We start from the raw sequence: 19,379 nt of genomic DNA, 5'->3' as shown, positions 1-19,379 counted from the left end.
GGGTCACACTGTAGCGCTCAGTGTTGCATCAAACCGAGTGTCTATCGCCCGACCGCCACAATCTGTCGACCGTTCGGAGCCTGCCGTAAAAATTTCAAGGTGAAAAGTTTGTAATTGAAAATAGCAACAAATACCGCAAGCACAAGCATAATAAGTAAATGGCAAGCAAAGTGTTAAGCACATAAATATAAAACCAATTCGCACACAAAACCCAACAGCAGAGCAGTGAGCGCCGATATATATTGTACATACGTACCACAAAAAAAAAATGTGTAAAGTGAGTGAGTGCATGTGTGTGTGTGTGCGTGTCTCTCTACATTTGCGCCTGTGTGTGTGCGTGCAAATTGAATAAGAAACGGGCACAAAAAAAAAATAGGCACCAATGCATGGTGCATTTACACGCTGAAAATGTGAATAATTTACATCAACCGAAAATTGTGTGTAAAACAATTAAAGAGATACAAAATTGTTAAGTACAAAAATATGTGCGCGTTGTGTTTGCTGGACGCCGACGACAGTGTGCGTGTATATGTATAAGCACATACATTCGTTCGCCTGTGTGTGTGCGTGTAGTGAAAAAACCTAAAAAAAAAATTTTTGGAAGCCATTTGGCGACGTCGTCGCCGCCGCAAATTGTTTAATACCCTTTATTGTTGTTGTTTCTGCTGGCTGCCCATGTTTAAAGTGGCTTGGCCTTTTCTTCTCTTGTTTTTTTTTGCAAAATTTTTTGCAAATCTGCCTTGCACGAGCTTCGTTTACTTAATGTGAAGTGTGCGCTCTCTCCCTCTCTCACACGCGCGCTGCTGTTGTGTAGCTGTGTGTGGCGCTCTCTCATGCTCACGCTCTTGTAGTGTGTGCGTATGTGTGTGTGTGTGTGGTTGCGCTCTCGCACACTCGTTTTGCGCTCTCACTCATTCGCTCTCTCGCTCACGTCAAATTTTGTTCCTTTTGTCCGATTTTAGTGTTTTATTTGTAGTTGCAAAACGAAAATTCAACATATTTCTTTTGTAGCCGTTCAGTTTTCGTTATAATTTCATTGAATTGAAATGCATAAAATACGCTGGCAACTGGCGTTGTGTGTAAGTTAAATATGCAAGTTATGAAAATGCTAAAATGATTCAAAAAATCTAATCAGGCAGCGACGCAATGTCGCGACGTCGCCGTCTCATCGTCGTCAGCTGCACAGTGCAACAAATCGATGTGAACGTCAAAGCCAAAAAGAAAAAAAGAAATGAAAAACAGTAATAAAATAAAACCATAAACAACAAAGATTGTCAGTGTATGTGTGCGAGTGAAGAATTTAATCAAATTATTAATAACAAAATGTACAAAAGTGTCGTAAATGTTGTAAACACAAAATGAAAATTCATTTAAAGTTGTTGAGAAATATGTGAGGTTTGTGCGTGCTTGTGTGTGTGTGTGTGTGAGGCGCTGCCCTGCGTCGACGTTGACGTCGATATCCGCCCATCCTTGCAGATGTTGTTGTTGTTGTTGTCAGTGCAGCCGCAGCAGAATTAAATGCGTTGCGCTCTTGTTGTTGTTATTACAATTTTCGTTCACTTTCGCTTGATTGTAGTTATTGTTGTTGCTGCTGGCAATATTTGCACTTTGTACCTTTTTACTTGTTGTTTCTTTCTTGCACACACAAACACACACATGTGTATAGATTTTTTCCATTCTGATTGGATTTGCTATTGGAAGTGTTGTTGTTCGCACTGCGAAGCGAAGAAAACAGCTGTCAAAGCAATTTAGTCATTTTGTTTATAACTAAATCAGCTGTTTGCACATTGTTTACACTCTCTGCAACAACTCCATTGCAATGTCTTTTAACCAATGCCAATATTTGTTGCAAGGAATTTCAAATGCAATCAAATCGCAAGTCGAATTCCCATTAACGTAATGCGAGACTTGCAGTCTGGTAATGCCTCAAAGTTGTCAGTCAGTTTGCTGCTGAAATCAATTACGGAATATAGTATTATTACCTTCTACTAAAGAGTAAGTGCACTTTTCAATAAAGCGGAAATCGATGCGATTCATATTCAATATTAAAAATAACGATAAAATGTAATTTAATCGTCTTTAAAATGTAATTTAAATCGATACGTCTTTTAATCGATAATTAAATTGAGGCAATCTTCTGAATTCCAATATTTTAACTAGATCAATTCGTATTTGAATCAAGAATTAAGTTAAATTCTACTAAAAAGTTAAATATTTATTTTTAATAATTTCAATAATTTTGCTTAGATAATTCCTTAATGAAGATCTACAATTCAATATTTCTAGTAAAGAGACTCCAAATTTATATTTTTGCGACAGTTCATAAAGTTAAATGAACTATAAACTTCTCTTGTTAATAGATAAATAACAATTCAATGTTAATCGATATATAGATTAGGTGATATATTTCGGTAATTAAGATTTGCAATATTTTTATTAATGAGAAGTAATTAAATTCGCTTGTAGAGTTCAATAACTAGATACAAACTAATCGTTAAATATATGAGTTTCAATATTTCCGTAATTATCGCTCCGATTGTCTTATTCCTCCGCTTAAAGATCAAAGAACTTTGCTTATTGGAACATTGTCTTCGCTTCAATGCCGTGCGTTGTCTTATTGGAATTATAGAGATGGGTCTTTAGCACATTGCAGTCGCAGACAGCAGAGTCTATGATTAACCTTGAACCAGGCAGAGACAGACACAAGCCAAGACAAGTGAGAAGAGTCTCTCGCAGTTCTAAAGTCGCCGTCTTGGCGTCGTCTTCTCGTATTTCATGACAAAGTGAAATATTTTTTCTTGCAATCTCTCAGGATCGATGACAGAGCTTTTTTAAATGCTGACTTTTTGTTTACATCAAGTTGAATTCGATATGTATCGATAGCAATTGCATTGTTTATTTAATTTGCCATTTTGTTAATAACAAATACTAAGCCTCAAATGCAACTCTATGCAACTAAGTATAGCTTGATGGTATTCCTTTTATACGTATAAATTATTTGTGCTGCGTCTGTCGAGTTTTCGATTCAGGGGACAGAAGGGGCAAACAATGTGCGCAGAGTCACGTCTGCAGTGCTGTCAAAAAAAAAAAAACCGAAAATTGTTGACAAACGAAACGAAAATGTATCGTAAATAGAAATGAATTTATTTATTTTGTTATTTATTCATTTGGCAGTTTCAGTTGCTTTCAGAGATTCTATTTGCTTTGATAATTGAATATGGTTTTTTTTTTTTTTTGCAGTGTGTGAAGAGATTTTGTATCTTTTGGATATGCAATATCTTATTGTTTAGTGTGCTTTGTGTTTGCTCTTCTTCAACTATTCTCTACTTCCTTTCTCACGCGTTTAATGAGTCATTTTCTTTCTTCGTTTTTTTTTTGGTATGTTTTGCTCTCTTTTACTTGTTTTTTTGGTGGTATTTTCTTTTGGTGTTTAATTAAATTGCATTTAAATGCCTTTGTCAAGTTTTGATTTTGCATTTCACTTTGACCTTTTCCCTTTTGCTCTTTATCTTCGTTGTTGCGCTGCCGTTGTCGTCGTTGCTTCTGCTATCATCAATATTGATTACCGGCAGCTGTCTTCTTCGTCTTCTTCAGTGCCAGTGCCAAATGAAGAGAGAGAGCCAGAATGAGAGCGAGAGAGCGAGGCGCATTGCGAGAGCCGACAGAATATTTGCGCGCTCTCTTCTCTCCACATTTTGCACTTTGTGCTCTGCTTTCGCGCGCTCTCTCGCTCTCGCCTCGTTTTGCCAATTTGCACTGTTTGTTTGCTATGCTTTGGCCCCCGCCGACCGCAGCCCTTTGCCCGCCCACTTGTAGGCGCCCACGTTGCTGCCTGCGTTACGCGTGTCTCAGCCTCTGGCTTTGTATTCGTATTTGTTAGTGTATGTGTGTGTGTGTAGGCAGGAGGCCAACAGGCTGCCTCACTCTCTGCCTCTCGCTCTAACGCTGCTGCTGCTGCTTCTGCTGCCACTGCGTCTCAGTCGCTTTTAGTTTTTGCCTCTGCTCTATTGGGAAAATTGTTGCAATTTGTTTAACGCGCATTCGCTCTCTCCATCTGTAAATTTTTCCACTCTCGCTCTCTCGCTTTTTCTCTGCTCTGTCTGCTCTTGTCTCCACTCGCTATCTGTTGTTGTTGTTGTCGGTGTTGTTGTAGTTGGTTCTTCATTATATTTTTTGCTTCATCGATTTTATACTTGGTCGTTGCAATTAGTTCTTCTGCTGTTGCCATTTCTTCGCTGCGCTTTGTTCTTGCTGCAGTTGTCGTTGTTGTTGTTGCCTCTTCGCTCTCTCTCTCACTCATTCTCTGTGTTGAGGCAGGCGTTGCAAGTTACAGCGGCACCTTCTTCGATGGCAAATTGTATCTGCTGGATACACAGACAACACTCACTCACTCATATGCAGATACAAGCGTGTGTAAGTGCAATTGCAGATGCCTTGATTATGGGCCACTGCTCCTATAACCCACTTGATGTGGCATGTCTTTGTGGCAACCACATAAATATCAGTTATCGCCCATAACGAGCCAATATTAATCTAAATCGCACCAACTGTGATTCCCTGTATTTATCTCGCTGAGGTATTCAACATCGCGATGTTATCGATCACTGTAATTATCGATTAACGCGGTAGTGGAATATAATTGGAATTGTTTAGTAATTAGAATTGGACTTTCATCATGTTCTCTTCGTATAATTATTTCTAATATTAGTATTAAGCCATTTGAGATTGCGAATATAATCTTTTCACATTATTATTAAAGTACTTCAAAATATTAAAGATGTTATCGATCAGTTCAATTATCGATCATCTATAAATAACTTGTTTGAGATTAATGAAAATAATTAAGAATTGAAATTTGAGTTGAAGATTCGCTTAATATTCGCTGAGGTATTCAACATCGCGATGTTATCGATCACTGTAATTATCGATTAACGCGGTAGTGAAATATAATTGGAATAGTTTAGTAATTAGAATTGGACTTTCAACATGCTCTCTTCATATTATTATTTCTAAAATTAGTATTAAACCATTTGAGATTGCGAATATAATCTTTTCACATTATTATTAAAGTACTTCAAAATATTAAAGATGTTATCGATCAGTTCAATTATCGATCATCTATAAATAACTTGTTTGAGATTAATGAAAATAATTAAGAATTGAAATTTGAGTTGAAGATTCGCTTAATATTCGCTGAGGTATTCAACATCGCGATGTTATCGATCACTGTAATTATCGATTAACGCGGTAGTGAAATATAATTGGAATAGTTTAGTAATTAGAATTGGACTTTCAACATGCTCTCTTCATATTATTATTTCTAAAATTAGTATTAAACCATTTGAGATTGTGAATATAATCTTTTCACATTATTATTAAAGCACTTCAAAATATTAAAGATGTTATCGATCAGTTCAATTATCGATAATCTTAAAATAAGCTGTTTAAGATTAATAGCTCAGTTGAAGATTTGCTTCTTTTTCTATATACTATTATTACTATTAAAAGTTGAATTTATTTGCTGCCATCAAATATAACGACCAAATCTTTCCACAACATTATTAGTATTTTGCGGTTCATGGGAAACGTCATTTGAGCAAATTGATCAGTTTCATTTGGACAACAGACAAAATTCTAGCTTCGTTTATCTATCTCACATGTGTTTTGGTTTGGTTTTTTTGCAAACAAATAACAATTTGCCATATGCGAAATGATCGCTCTGATGAATTCTCTGATCTTAACCTCCATTCTCTAGAAGAACAAACAACAAAGATCTGTTAACCAACTTTTTGTACCTGCAAAAGAACAAGGCCAATAGACTCTCAGCACAGCACCTGCTGAGAGTGCTCTGACCAGTGTTGACCTATAACTGATTTGTTGTTATTGTTTTTTGTTTTGTCATTTGCAAAATATTGTAGTTGTTTTTTGTTATTTTGGCTAAAAGAGTTGCTTCAAGGTCTTGACTTTGCCTTCGGGCTGGGGGCACACGCAAAAGTTCAAAACGTCAAACACACGCGCCCGCTTACACACACGCAAACACACACACTCACACACCTACGAAAGTTAAACAGTTCCACGCAATTTATGAATGATCGGCAAAGCTTACGGCTATTAACCAATACAAATACACACACAAATAATATAACGCGTCCGTTCATTTAACGCGTTTTGTTTTTGCACACTTTTTTTCTCTTCTTTTATTTCTCCCTTTCTCTGAAATTGAGCATATTCACTTTTTAGCAGAACTGCGGAATAAGCCAGGTTAAAAAGATTATTTAAATTGGAAAAAATCAGCAGAGATTTAATTACAATTAAAAGAAAGTATAGAAGTAGAGACAATCAGTTAATCTCTTTTAGCAAATTTATTTATTAGTCACTTAAGAGTATAAACACTTCGATGCTTAAATTTGCAAAGCAAGTTCCTGGCTTTTTTTTTTGTATTTGTGCTGTTTGTTTTGGCAATCGTCAATTGCGCGTTTATTTCCGTAAACGTATTCAATTAAATAATACACACAGAAATACGAAAGCATCGCGGAGAGTAAAAAGCCGAAAGAAGCAAATATTTAAAATATTAAAACAGTTTTTGAACAAAAAAACAAAAAGAGAGCAGCACCCAGCGCATTGATAATCAAACAATTTGGCAAAGCGACAATGCAAAAAAAGGCAGTTCAAAAAAAAAAAGAAAACAAAAACAAATTGAAAAAAACTAGGAGGGGGAGAAAAGGAAGCTCGTCTAATGTGGCACTTAACTAATTCAACAAACTACGACGCACGACAGAAATAATGAAATCAATAATAAAACAAAAAATACCGAAACGGAGAAGAAAACTGAAAATCATCAGCATGATTATCATCATGCTGATCGTCAACATGATGATCATTATCATGATCATGACCACAAGCAAAATACTTAATAACGAGACAAGAGTGAACTACGCAGTTATGAAATCTAGAGAGACAGAAACAGAAACAGATACAGCTAGAGATACAAAATACAGCAAACATGCAAAAAAAAAGCTACAGTCATTGACATAGCTAGACCAAAGCTATAGCTTAAGCTAATACATAGGAGAGCGGTTTCTCAGAGAGCAGAGCGCATAATACTGTCTTTATCATATTTATTTGCTTTAGTATCTCTTCTATTTGCATCCAACCATGCATTTCGCTTAGAACTTATTTTGCAGTCATATTTGGTGATTAGCACTTAGATTGAAAGGGTTCAGAGGGTTTACATTTGATTTAATAATGTTATGAAATGAGGAAATATTTTGAAAGATAAGTAAAATCTGTAGAGAAACTTATAAAATTTGTATATTTCGCTTAGAACTTATTTTGCAGTCATATTTGGTGATTAGCACTTAGCCTGAAAGGTTTCAGAGGGCTTAGAAATGATTTAATAATATGAAATAGGAAAAAATGTTGAAATGGAAATTGAATGTTTAGAGAATGTTCTAAAATTTGTATATTTCTATTACTTATCTCTCATTAGCACTTAGCTTGAAAGGTTTCAGAGGGTTTAAATTTGATTTAATAATGTTATGAAATAGGGAAATATTTCGAAATAAAAATAAAATCTGTAGAGAAGCTTTTAAAATTTGCATATATTTTCATTATTCATCGTTAATTTAGCTTAGAAATTAATTTACAGTCTTATTTGGTGATTAGCACTCAGCTAGAAAGGGTTCAGAGAGTTTAAATTTGATAGAATAATAAAATAAAATGCAAAAAATGTTGTAGTCTTCTTTTTTGTGAAATAAAAGTATTATATTTAGAGAAAGTTCTTCAATTTTGATATTTTCATAATTGAATGATCATAACTAGAAAGGTTTCAGAAGGTTTAAATTTGATTTGCTAATATTGTGAAATAGGAAAAAATATTTAGTAATTAAAATGTCTAGAAGAAGTTCCAAAGATTGTTATATTTTCACTATTCACATTTCATTTTGTTTAAAATTTATGGTTGCACACTTATTTGGTGATTAGTACTTTGGCTGATCTTCAAAAAAGGTCTCAATTTCATTTAACAATATTATGAAATAGATAAAATTTGTAGAGATTGTTCTAAAAATGTTTAGGAAAGTTCTAAAATTTGTATACTTTCATTATTCATATATTAATATAGCTTAGAACCTATTTTTGCACTCCTATTTGGTGATTAGCGCTTTGGTTTCTCAAGGTTTCCGATTTGATTCATTGCTATTATGAAATGGAAAAATATGATTGGCGAAAGTTTAGCCTTTGAGGAGGTTCCAATTACATTTGAGCTGAGCAATCGCCGCAGCATTAGGTTTCTATAATTATTTAAGTTTTGTTTCCGTTTGTTGTACACTTGATACTCGCTCCATGGTCCCCCAGGCATTGAATTACCTTATTTATTACAACTAATAATCGATGAATCCGCAGTGCATATTTAGCTCATCTTAAGTAATTCTCAAAAGGTTTCCAATTAATTAATAAATAAGAATTTGTGTGCGACGCCCAAAATATCGCCGCGTTACGTATACGTCGCGTTGTGCAGTGCCATTAATTATAGCTGAAATTGAATGGACATTTAATTGAATTACACTAATATTTATGTTCTTCTCTCTTCTCTCTCTTTTTGCAGGAATTAAATTTCTACAGCTTTACTGCATTGCTAGTAAAACGGGCACAAAGAAATTGAAGAATAATTCCGCGAGACAAAAAACACCAAACAAAACAAAATATTAAGTAAATAAACAAATGGAAATAAATAGTGAAAAGTGCAACAAAGTTTTTAATTTCATGCAAAAGTTAAATTAAAATTCTTAGTTAAATATTAAATCCGTATAACAACAAATAACAAAAATATATATATTAATTATTATTATAAATAACATAATTTATATAAATACATATTTGTGTTCCATTTAAGTGTTGATTTAAGTGATTAATATTAATAACAACCAACAACAACATCAACTATAACAACAACAACAACAGCTGCGCTGAGTGTGAGATGTGGTGTTGTGTGTTCGTGTGTGTGTGTGTGTGTGAGTGAATGTATGTGAAAATTGAAACGCCCGCTAACCAAAGTCAAGCGCTAGATGGCGCTGCTGGCAACGCTGGCGGCTTATGTAGTTATTGTCCGTGTTGTTGTTGCTAATAAAACGCGGAAAGGCAAATTATAGCTTTGCAAAAAGCAAGCCAGCAACAAATAAATTTAAATTTATTACTTAGCATAACAAAATCAACACACACAACAACAACAGTAACAACAGCAACATCATTCAACTGAATTTTCGCGGGCGTCTCTCGTTTTCGGTAGTTTGGTTGTCGTCGTCGTCGTCATCGTTGCGGTCGCGTTGCCGTCGCCGTTGTTGTCGTCGCGTCGCAGTCGTCGTCGTCGTAATTCGTCAGTCAGTTGGTTGCACCTGGAACGCAACGGTCGCTATGTATCGTCGTCGTCGCCTGGCAGCCGCTAATTTCATCTTTGAAGTGGGCAAATCGTTTGCCACAAATTCAGGAGCAACAGCAGATAACAGCAGCAACATACAGTGATTAGCTGATGACAACAGCAGCAACTAGTTGCATACAAACAACAGACATTAATAACAATCAAAACTAAATAGCAAATTCTTAAGTGACTACACAAATTTGACCATAAACAAAACAACAACACAACAAAAACATTTACCCAAAACAACAAGAATAAACTTTTCGAAATTGTTTGTTTCCGAAAATAATCCAAAGTATTGTCAGCAATCTGGATTATTTGCTGAAAACTTTGCGCACGCTGAAATCCAATTCGATTATGGCCGAGAATCAAAGCGCTGCCAACGAAGATTCCGGTCAGCAACATCAGCAACAACAACAACAACAGCAGCAACATCAACAGCAACAGCAAGCAGCAATCATCGCCGCAGCAGCAGCATCAACAATTGTTAACAGCGGTCCGGCAAGCGGCAGCAATTCAGCTGCCTCATCCCCAGAAAACTCACAAGAATCGCACAGCATTGTAGCCAACCCCACAGCAACCACAACAACAACAGCAACAACCACAGCCGCTACACGCCGGCAACAACAAGCAAATCAACAGCAGCAACAGCAACGCGCCAGCAGCAACAACATGTTCGATCGTCATCTGAATGCCAAGTTCAAGCCAACAGGTGGCACAACAACTGGGCCAGGGAATGCGCCAGCGCGTCGCAACTCGATACAGACACCGACGCGGGGAGTGGGCGTGGTGAGCACCACCAGCATCAAGAAGCCACCGCTGACGAAGGTGAATTCGTTGGGCGGCAGTGGGCAACATCATCATCACCATCATGCCTCGCATTTGCATCACCATCAGGCGCATGCGCATCAGAATAGCAACAACACAAACTCTAACTCCAACTCTAACAGCAACACTAACAGCAACAACAGCAACAACATACAGCGCACCACCAGCGAAAGTTTGCGTTTGAATGCGCTCAGTCGCGGCGCTGCTGCTGCGGCTGTTGTCAGCGTCAGCGTCGATGGCAGTTCGGCGGTGTCGCGTGCCAGCAGCACGTTGACGTTGAACAGCAGCGCATCGAGTGTATCGCTGGCGCCCAAATCGAGCAGCACCAACAACTCGACGGCCACCAACAACTCGACAGCAACATCAACCACAACCAACAGCAGCAGCGGCAGCGGTGGCAGCAACAACAGCAGTGGCGGTGGTGTTGCCAGTGGCAAGGCCAGCTCGCCAAATAATAATGGTGCAGCAGCAACAGCAGCAGCAGCAACCACACGTAGCTTGCAACAGCCGCCGCCACCGCAGCAACAGCAGCAACATCATCATCATGCGCATCACCATCATCATCATCACCACACCAGCCACAGCCAAGGACACCAGCAGGCGGCATCAGCAACCACTGGGGGCAACATGAGTGGCGCTGCCAGCAGCAACTCAATGGCTGGCAGCAATCGCAAACCAAAGACGACTTCCTCATTTCAAATCACCTCCGTTACGGTCGGGCATGCCAAGCTGAATGCAGCCGGCGGAGATACTGGCGATGAGTCCGCCGATGATCTGGATGAATCTCATACGGACGACAACAGTCGCATCACGGATCTGGAGAACGAGACGCCCTCGATGTCCGAGGACACGTTCTCCAAGGAGGAGGTATTCTTTGCTAACAATGCGCTCAGCACCACGGCGCCCGTTATTCCAACCAGTTCACAGTATGGTCTCGTTGTGGTTGATCCCATTGGGCCGTCGTCGCTCGGTCAGACCATACAGAATGTGCAGGTGAATGTGGCGGATAACATTATCAATGTGGTGAGTGCTGCGGTGACGCCGGGCGGCACCAAGAAGAAGGACGACATGAAGGAGACGCAGCATCGCAGCGAACGCTTCAAGGTTGTTAAAATCGAGTCGACGGAGCCGTTTAAGCGTGGACGCTGGATGTGCATGGACTACTTGGATCACTCCAGTGTGGGCGCAGCCAATAATAATGAAAAGACTGGTAACTCGGATTCAGCTGGCATTGCGGATGATGGTGGGGCAGCAGCAGCTGCAACAACCACTGCAACAGCAGCAGCAACATTGCCGCCAAAGACTACACAGAGCATGATACTGCCGCCCACAATGCTGCATGAGAATCATGTGGAGGCTGCCTCAGCGGATGCCAATTGGAATTTTGCCGAGCATCTGCAACAGCAGCATCAGCAACAGTCCCAACAACAACAACAGCAACACCAACAACACCAACAACAACAGCAGCAGCAGCAACAGCATCAACAATTGCAGGCAACAGCAACCGCTGTTGGCACGCCCAGTGGCGTCATGACAGCGCCAGCCACCGTGGTGCATGGCATGCAGCAATTTGTCAATGCGGCCAACAGCGATGCCCAACAGCAACAGCAGCAGCAACAACTCTACGATAGCGTGAATGCCAATGCAGCCACGCCCAATGCGACATCGGATGGCACACCCCATGGCCAAACGTTGCCCATGGACTATGCCACAGCAGCCGCACAGCAGTTGCAACAGTCGCTGCAGCAGCTGAAGCAACAGGAGCAGGCAGCAGCCGCCGCAGCAGCAGCAGCAGCCATGGATGTGGCTGGCAATGCAACTGCGGCTGCTTATTTGCCGCCTACGCACTTTCAGAATGGCGGCGCCAGTGACAACAGCGGCGGCGGTGGCAGCAACAACAACAATAACAACAACAATGCCACGACAGCAGCAACAGTTGCTCCTGCTGCTGAGCCACAGTTGGCTGCAGCCATGAGCAGCAGCTATGTGGAGCAGCAACCATTGTCGCCGGCCACACAGACGCCTCAGGCAGCGCCCACATTCGCAGCTGTTGCTGCCGGGCAACAGCAGCCACCGCCCAACTTCCAGCTGGATCAGCAACAACAGCAGCAGCAGCAACAGGCGACATCGCAAATCGATGGTGTTGCTCCATCGACAGCAGCAGCACAGTTTCCAGCCGTTGCAGTGTCAGCAACATCGGTGGCCTCGGCCACACAGCAACAACCAACACCACAGACTTCAAACACTTCCACAAATGCAACGGCAGCAGCAACTGTTGCAGCAGCCGTAGCAGCAACTCCCTCGTCAGCAGCAGCAACCGGACAGACTCAGGGACAAACAATGCCATTGCTGTCGCACATGAGCAGCTATGAGTCTTCGGCTGGCGTGATTGCAGCAACCACAGTTGCTGCTGCAGCTGGCATACCCACGTTACAGCTGCAGAGTGCGCCAGCAACCATTGCTGATGTGCAGCAACAGCTGGTGGTCGCTGGTGTGTTGCAGGATGAGCAATCAACCGCAGGAGGTGCAGCAGCAGCCACCCAACAGCAACAACAACAGATTCCGCCAACAAATATCGCGAGTGTTAGTGCCAATAATAATGTTAATTTAACGAATCCAAATGTAGCAGCAAACGTAGCAGCCGGAACAGCAACAGACGCAACGACAACATCGCTCGCTCTGAGCGATGAACAGCAATCGACATCATCAGCAACAGCAGCAGCAGTCGCTGCAGGAGCAGCCACAACTGCTGCTGCTGCAACAGCATCATCGACAGCAACGCAAATACAACAGCTACAGCAGCAACCAAATGCAGAATCGGAGACTGAAAGGTAAGTGACAAGTTCAATAATTTTCTACAATATATCGATACAATGTTGGGAGAAAAAAATTTTAAATATTATAGAAAGGGAATAGGAAATTTAGATAAATCATTTTAGCGGCGCCAAGCGAAGCAAAATGCATTAGCTGGCTGCTGTTTCACTGCTGTGAAATCATGGTCTTTAAATAAACTGTATGATAGATCGATAAAATACTGATATGACTAACACAAGAGATGCGTAATCTGCAAGAGATTGTCACATAAGGAAACTATGAGCGTCTTTTTAAACTAGAGTTGCCAAGAAATTTGATTTGTGTATTTAGTAGTAGATATGGTCAGGTTGATCTTAAATTGGGAAATGTACTACAAATTTGGTATACTAAATATACCAAATACTGGGTCTAATTCTTGATAAATCCCAAACTTTTTATATAAATTGATTTTTGAGTTTTTCACTATTAATATTGGCTTTTGAAATAAATTTTTTTTATAATTTTACAAGTAAAAGTCGGGTTGATCTTAAATGAGTTAATATACCAAATATTCGGTATACTAAATATACTAATTACTACGCCTAATTCCTTATAACTTGATAAATCCCGAACTTCTTTTATAAATGACGCTTTTTAAAATTTGCTTTTAATATGAACAAATTTCTTAATTTTAATAGTAAAAGTCTGGTTGATCTTAAATTAGGAAATATACTAAGAATTTGGTATACTAAATATACCAAGTACTACGCTTCATTCCTTATAACTTGATAAATTTTGAACTTCTTTTATAAATCAATTTCAACATTTGACGTTTTTTAAAATTTGCTTTTAATATCAACAAATTTCTTAATTTTAATAGTAAAAGTCAGGTTGATCTTAAATAAGTTAATATACCAAATATTCGGTATACTAAATATACCAAATACTACGCTTCATTCCTTATAACTTGATAAATCCCGGACTTCTTTTTATAAATCGATTTCAACACTTAACGCTTTTTAAAATTTGCTTTTAATGTGAACAAATTTCATAATTATGCAAATTTCATTTCAATTAATTAAGTTCTAATCAATGCCTCAATTATTTAGCTTTGCGACCCGCCTTTCTTCATTGTTGTTGTTGTTTTTGTTGTTGATAAACATCTTTCAACTATATTTTTGTTTCCACTTTCATTCACAAAAAAAAACCCATTCCATTCATTCAGCGACTTTGAACTTTGCCTTGGGCCTCAGTCCCCCCCTCTCTCTCTGTGTCTACTCCGCTTCCCTTTGCCAGTTTCCGCCTTATCGCCGGATTGTTTGAGCTGACCAAACATTTACTTCGGCAATCGCTGCGCCTGGCTGTCTACTTTGTGTTCTTCATAATCAATTAGGTTAGACCCAAGACACACTATTTATAGCGAGTCGCGGTCCAAAGCCTCGCTTGCCCCTCTTTATAGACATATCTCAAAAATGCCCGACCCGAGCCTATAAATAGACGTAACTATTTATTGTGTGAGTTTGGTCAAGTTGTCTTCCAGAATTGAAAGAAGACTTTGTTTGTTGGGGTTCGCTAAAGTGCAAACACGCGCCACGTTTCCATTATCGCCATTTCTTCCACTCGAATCATTTTGTGCCAAATTTTTTTTTGTTGTCTTCGTATTTTTTTGCGCAGGTTCCCGTTTCTGTTTTTTTTCCGTTTTTTTGTGTGTCTTTATTTTTGCTTCGTCTTTTTTGCGAACGCGTTCGTTGACTTGCAACGGGCCTCTGGCCTCAGCGCCACACAATCAACATCATCATCATCATCATCATCATCGAGTAGAGCAGTAGCGACAGCGACAACGACAGCGAATGTGCCTCATTATAATAATTTATTTAATAAAAATTCATCAATGAAATTAGCTGAGAAATGTTGTGTGTGTGTGTGTGGGTGGGCTAGAAGATAGAAAGGGTTACTGAGCGGGGAGCGGAGGGGGATAGAGAGTAGAGAACACGTTTGTGTGACACAAAAGGTCGCTTTAATTAAGCCGAAATTTGTCTCAATTGTTTGCGCGCTACTCTAGAAAGTCCGAGCACATGTCATGTTGCATGGCTTTTGGAATCAATTCAAAGAAAACAAGTAAGAAATGTATAGTCAAGTGTGCTCGACTGTGAGATACCCGGTATCCATTTTAAATAAAGTCAAAACGGTATTAATTTTAAAATATACCAAATTAATATACCGAAAATACTGAAATATACCAAAGGTTATGTGTGGTAATATAGCTCTATTTAAAATTGAGTGCAAAAATACTACAAATATACCAAAGTATATATTTGGTATATTAATATAGTACTACATTTAAAATATACCATCGAGTGCAAAATATACCAAAAGCTTTATTTGGTATATTGATATAGTACTACATTCAAAATATACCAGAGAACAAAATATACCAAATTCTATATTTGGTATTTTGATATAGTACTACATGCAAAATATACCATTGAGGGCAAAATATACCAGAGGTTATATTTGGTATATTGAAATACCAGTGAATTTAAAACATACCATTGATTTAAAAAAATACTACAAATATACCAAATGTTATATTTGGTATATTGATATAGTACTACATGCATAATATACCATTGAGTATAAAATATACCAAGACCCGTAATAAATAGGAGTTTTTCCCCATACAAAAGTATTTCTAAAATAACTTCTATCTGATCGCAACCAAATACCCTTCTATCCAATGAGTAACGGGTATGCAAAAGAGATATATATTCACATACATATGTACATACATATATTAATAAGTTGAAGAGGTATGATTAGATTAGGAAATTTTGGTATGTAGACTGAGTGTTGTACGATACGCATCTAGGAACCGGTTCAACTATATTGAGCGACAACTTTTCAAAAAAGCGCAAACTGGTTGTAAAAATCAGTTAAATATAAATAGACATAATTGCTATAAAGTTGGTAGCTATGCGTGGAAGGCGAAGAAGAAGAAGCACAAGACAAAGGCAGATGAGATTTTTATTCTTTATCTGAACTTGGGGGTAAAAAGATAAGATCTCTCTCTGTAACTCCCCCACTCTGAGAGTGTATTAAATATTTGTAGAGTAATTTAAAATTTCTGTAGTTTTTTTTTTGTTTTGTATAGAGCTGGCGACAGTTGTGTCATGAATGCGATGCGATGACTAATTTGTTTGCGCCTGCCATTTGTGGAATTGCCTGCCAAGAGAAAGAGAAAGAGAGAGAGAGAGAGAGAGAGAGAGAGAGAGAGAGAGTAGAGTAGCGAAATGACTCATTTAATAGAGTAGAGTAGTGTGTTTGTCTGTGCGGTGATAAATTGATTGATGAAGCAGCTTGCAAGCAAAGCAGGCAGTTATTGAGCAAAGGCCAAGATTAGTCAAAGGCAAAGCAAAGTCAAGGCTTCAGCAGCCCCAACACACAGCGCACACATGTGTGTGCATAGTTCATGAAGCACTTATGTACTTACACACACTTATATCTAGTTGTCTATATGTCGGCAGATGTGTGCAGATTGCGCATTTGCGTGTGACGTGCACAACAAGAGGAGGAGGAAGAGGAGTCAGCCATCCAGTCAGTCAGTTAGTCAAGTGAAGAAGCCCAGGCAGTCGTGAGTCGTGCCACAACTTGCAACCTCCTCCCTTCCCTTCCCTTCCTTTTCTTGCTGTTGTTGTGGCACGTCAAAGCCATAAAGACAAATGCAACTGGAAAATGTAAAGCGGCAGGCAAATTACAATGAATTATGTGGCTTGGTATTAAAAATAACCACAGCTGAAGTCAGCGGCAGCAGGCAGAAGACTCTCCGGAGAGTCGGGCAACGCGACGTATGAGTAATGCGGCAAACGTCTGTCCGGCCGGCAGTCCTTGCCTGCTTGCTGTCTCTCTGTCTGCGCGGTTTGGCGACTTAGCAACAGCTTGCTGTGTAATGCTTGTAAAACAACAGCGACTACACGAAAAGTGAGCTAAGGAGGGAAATGAAAGACGAGCGAGTTACCTTAGAATAAATGGGAGTATAAAAGTCTTAACTTTAATTTAGATTTACTGATTATACGGACAAAAAAAGAAGAATTCGCCTAAAAATTGTGTTCTTACAATAAGACCACTTTAAGAACCAATTCTTACAACTAGGAATATTAGTCTGAAAAATGACAAATATTCAAAATGAGACCAAACAGATTTAGATTTAGGTTACTAACCTAAAATAATGTAATATTTGTTTTACGCTATAATATGATTTTTGATCTTGAAACTATAAGATTTTTTCCTCTTATTAATAAAACTTGGGTCTTCTATCAAATGTTTTTGAAATCAAGATGTGTTTTCTAACATTAAAATGTTCATATTCTTGAAGCACTTTTTAAACCTAAATTCTTAGTACTAAGACCAAAATATTTATTAGACATATTTTCAATACTTTAGAAATTTAAAAGTTGTCGTTGATGTGCAACAAATGCTATGCTTAAGTTGAAGTTCACAAGTCTTTCTTCAATTAAATTCAATTTATGGCAATTTATGCTACCCTTTTGTGTGCACTTTCCGCATACAGGGTATGCAAATGAACTGGCCTGCACTTGACAAGTTTGCTGTTATGTATTTGGATATTTTCTTTTGCCGTCTGTTGGCGGAAAAGTTGCCTTCAAAGCAGCGAGGCAGACGGACGGACAGACAATTTGTCCAGTTGCGTTTGTGTGTGTGTTTCTTCTTTTTGCTTTTCTCTATTTTATTGAAGCACTACCGCCTGATTGATGCAATGTGGCAAGGGCACAGTGTGCTGCAAGAGTGGATGGACTTGCGTCACGAACTGAGTCCGAATCGGAATCCAGCAGGAGGGAAGGGAAGGGCAGCAAGTCAGCGCACTTCAGTGACTGGTTTTGTGGCCTGTCTGTCGCGGGATTTGTGCCTCTAATGAAAACGAAAGTCTTTCTCAATGGCACTTGGCACTGGGCTTTGGCTTTTGTGTGCAGTGCAGTGTCCAGCGCTAGTTGCACAAGTGGACAAGTGCATTGTAAAGAGCTGTGAAGCGTTTACTCTTACATAAAGAGCAGACAGCAGCAAAAGTAGAAGTAGAAGAAGAGTCGGGAGAGATGGAAGAGATGGAAGATGGAAGCTAGATTGCGTTGGAGTTGGTTGGATTATTCAAGCAGACAATTGGATAACGAATGGTCAGCAAAATGGGTAAATTGATAGCAATGAGATGATGCTGTTGATGCTGCTGCGTCGGGTTATTAGTCAAATTGTGCAAATGTCTTGCTGTCTGGCTGATTTCTTGAGCTTAATTAATTGGGGGCGCGAAAAGATGTGAATTGATAATACCGATGATGACGGCAGTGGAAAGTTACAGCAAACTCTGCAAAATGATGATTCAGATTAAGAATTTGTAGCTTTGGCTTTAATAGCAAATCTAAGTCATTCCACTGCGCAAGCTTAATTAAATCCTTATTACAATTGTATGACAAGGCGCATTTCATCAGCCATTCGTCGTCTGTGTCTGTTGTCTGTTGCCATCGCACTGCTGCTGCTGAGCTCATTGAGCTGTCGTTTAAATTAACCAAGGGAAATGAATGGCAGCAACATAGTATATACAAAAGAATTGCCCATCGTTTGCAGACCCAATACCAAGAAAATTAGTAAAGCAAGCGAGTTGAAAGCGACTAGAAAATACCCTTTAAAAGTATTACAATAATATTTATAGTTCACTTTACTCTGTGGTAATATTTGAAATGGTGCAAAGTTAATATAAATAGTTTATATTTTTAAAGTTAATTTATTTTGCGAATTAAGTATTACCTTTAAAATTAGTTTGCTTAATTATTAACTTTAATAATTTTGCAATTTATGAATAAAGTATTTCCTTTAGAATGCTGCTTCATATTTCTAGTCTATGCTACCCTCTTCAGCATTTGCCACTTGTACTGAGCATCGTAAACAAAAGCAACATTTTATGGCAAAAGCAGTTTTGTTTTGTGGAATTGTCGCAGTTTGCTTGCCGCTGGGCAGACGCCTCGTATACGTAATCAACAGTTTGGAATGTCTAACACGCGTCTCTAAACTGAACAGCAGCTTATTTGCTTATTTTTATTTTTCTTTTTGCCTTTTTTTTAACGGTCAGCTCTCACTTTAGCCATGTCTTTCACTGTCTCTTCTACACATTTCATTTATGAGTGTTGCTTCTTCTGTTTTTTTTTTTTTTGTTTTGTGTGCGACCTTTTCCGCATTTTTAATTTATTTTGCGAGTATGAGTAATTATGTATATTGGTTGGTTTGAATGAGTGATATATACGCAACATACGTTGCGAGGACTATCGACAGATTTACTGCAATG

The 19,379-nt window shown here is 38.8% G+C and overlaps 1 protein-coding gene across 2 annotated transcripts in view; it reads left to right on the top strand.

The window, feature by feature from the left end:
* Positions 1-19,379, top strand: part of LOC132795445 (protein bunched, class 2/F/G isoform) — a 133,379-nt gene continuing 114,000 nt past the window's right edge. The window contains exons 1-2 of one of the 2 annotated variants that reach the window (XM_060806152.1): positions 1-99; positions 8,606-13,074. In XM_060806152.1, the coding sequence (XP_060662135.1) occupies positions 9,773-13,074 (3,302 nt within the window). In that variant the 5' untranslated portion in view covers positions 1-99; positions 8,606-9,772. The remainder of the gene's footprint in view (positions 100-8,605; positions 13,075-19,379) is intronic. The other variant, XM_060806156.1, reaches the window with a different exon arrangement.

Source organism: Drosophila nasuta, chromosome 2L (genome assembly GCF_023558535.2).
Source record: "Drosophila nasuta strain 15112-1781.00 chromosome 2L, ASM2355853v1, whole genome shotgun sequence".
Taxonomy (NCBI): domain Eukaryota; kingdom Metazoa; phylum Arthropoda; class Insecta; order Diptera; family Drosophilidae; genus Drosophila; species Drosophila nasuta.
Note: the sequence above shows the minus strand (reverse complement) of the source record. Positions and strands in the feature narration are given on the sequence as shown.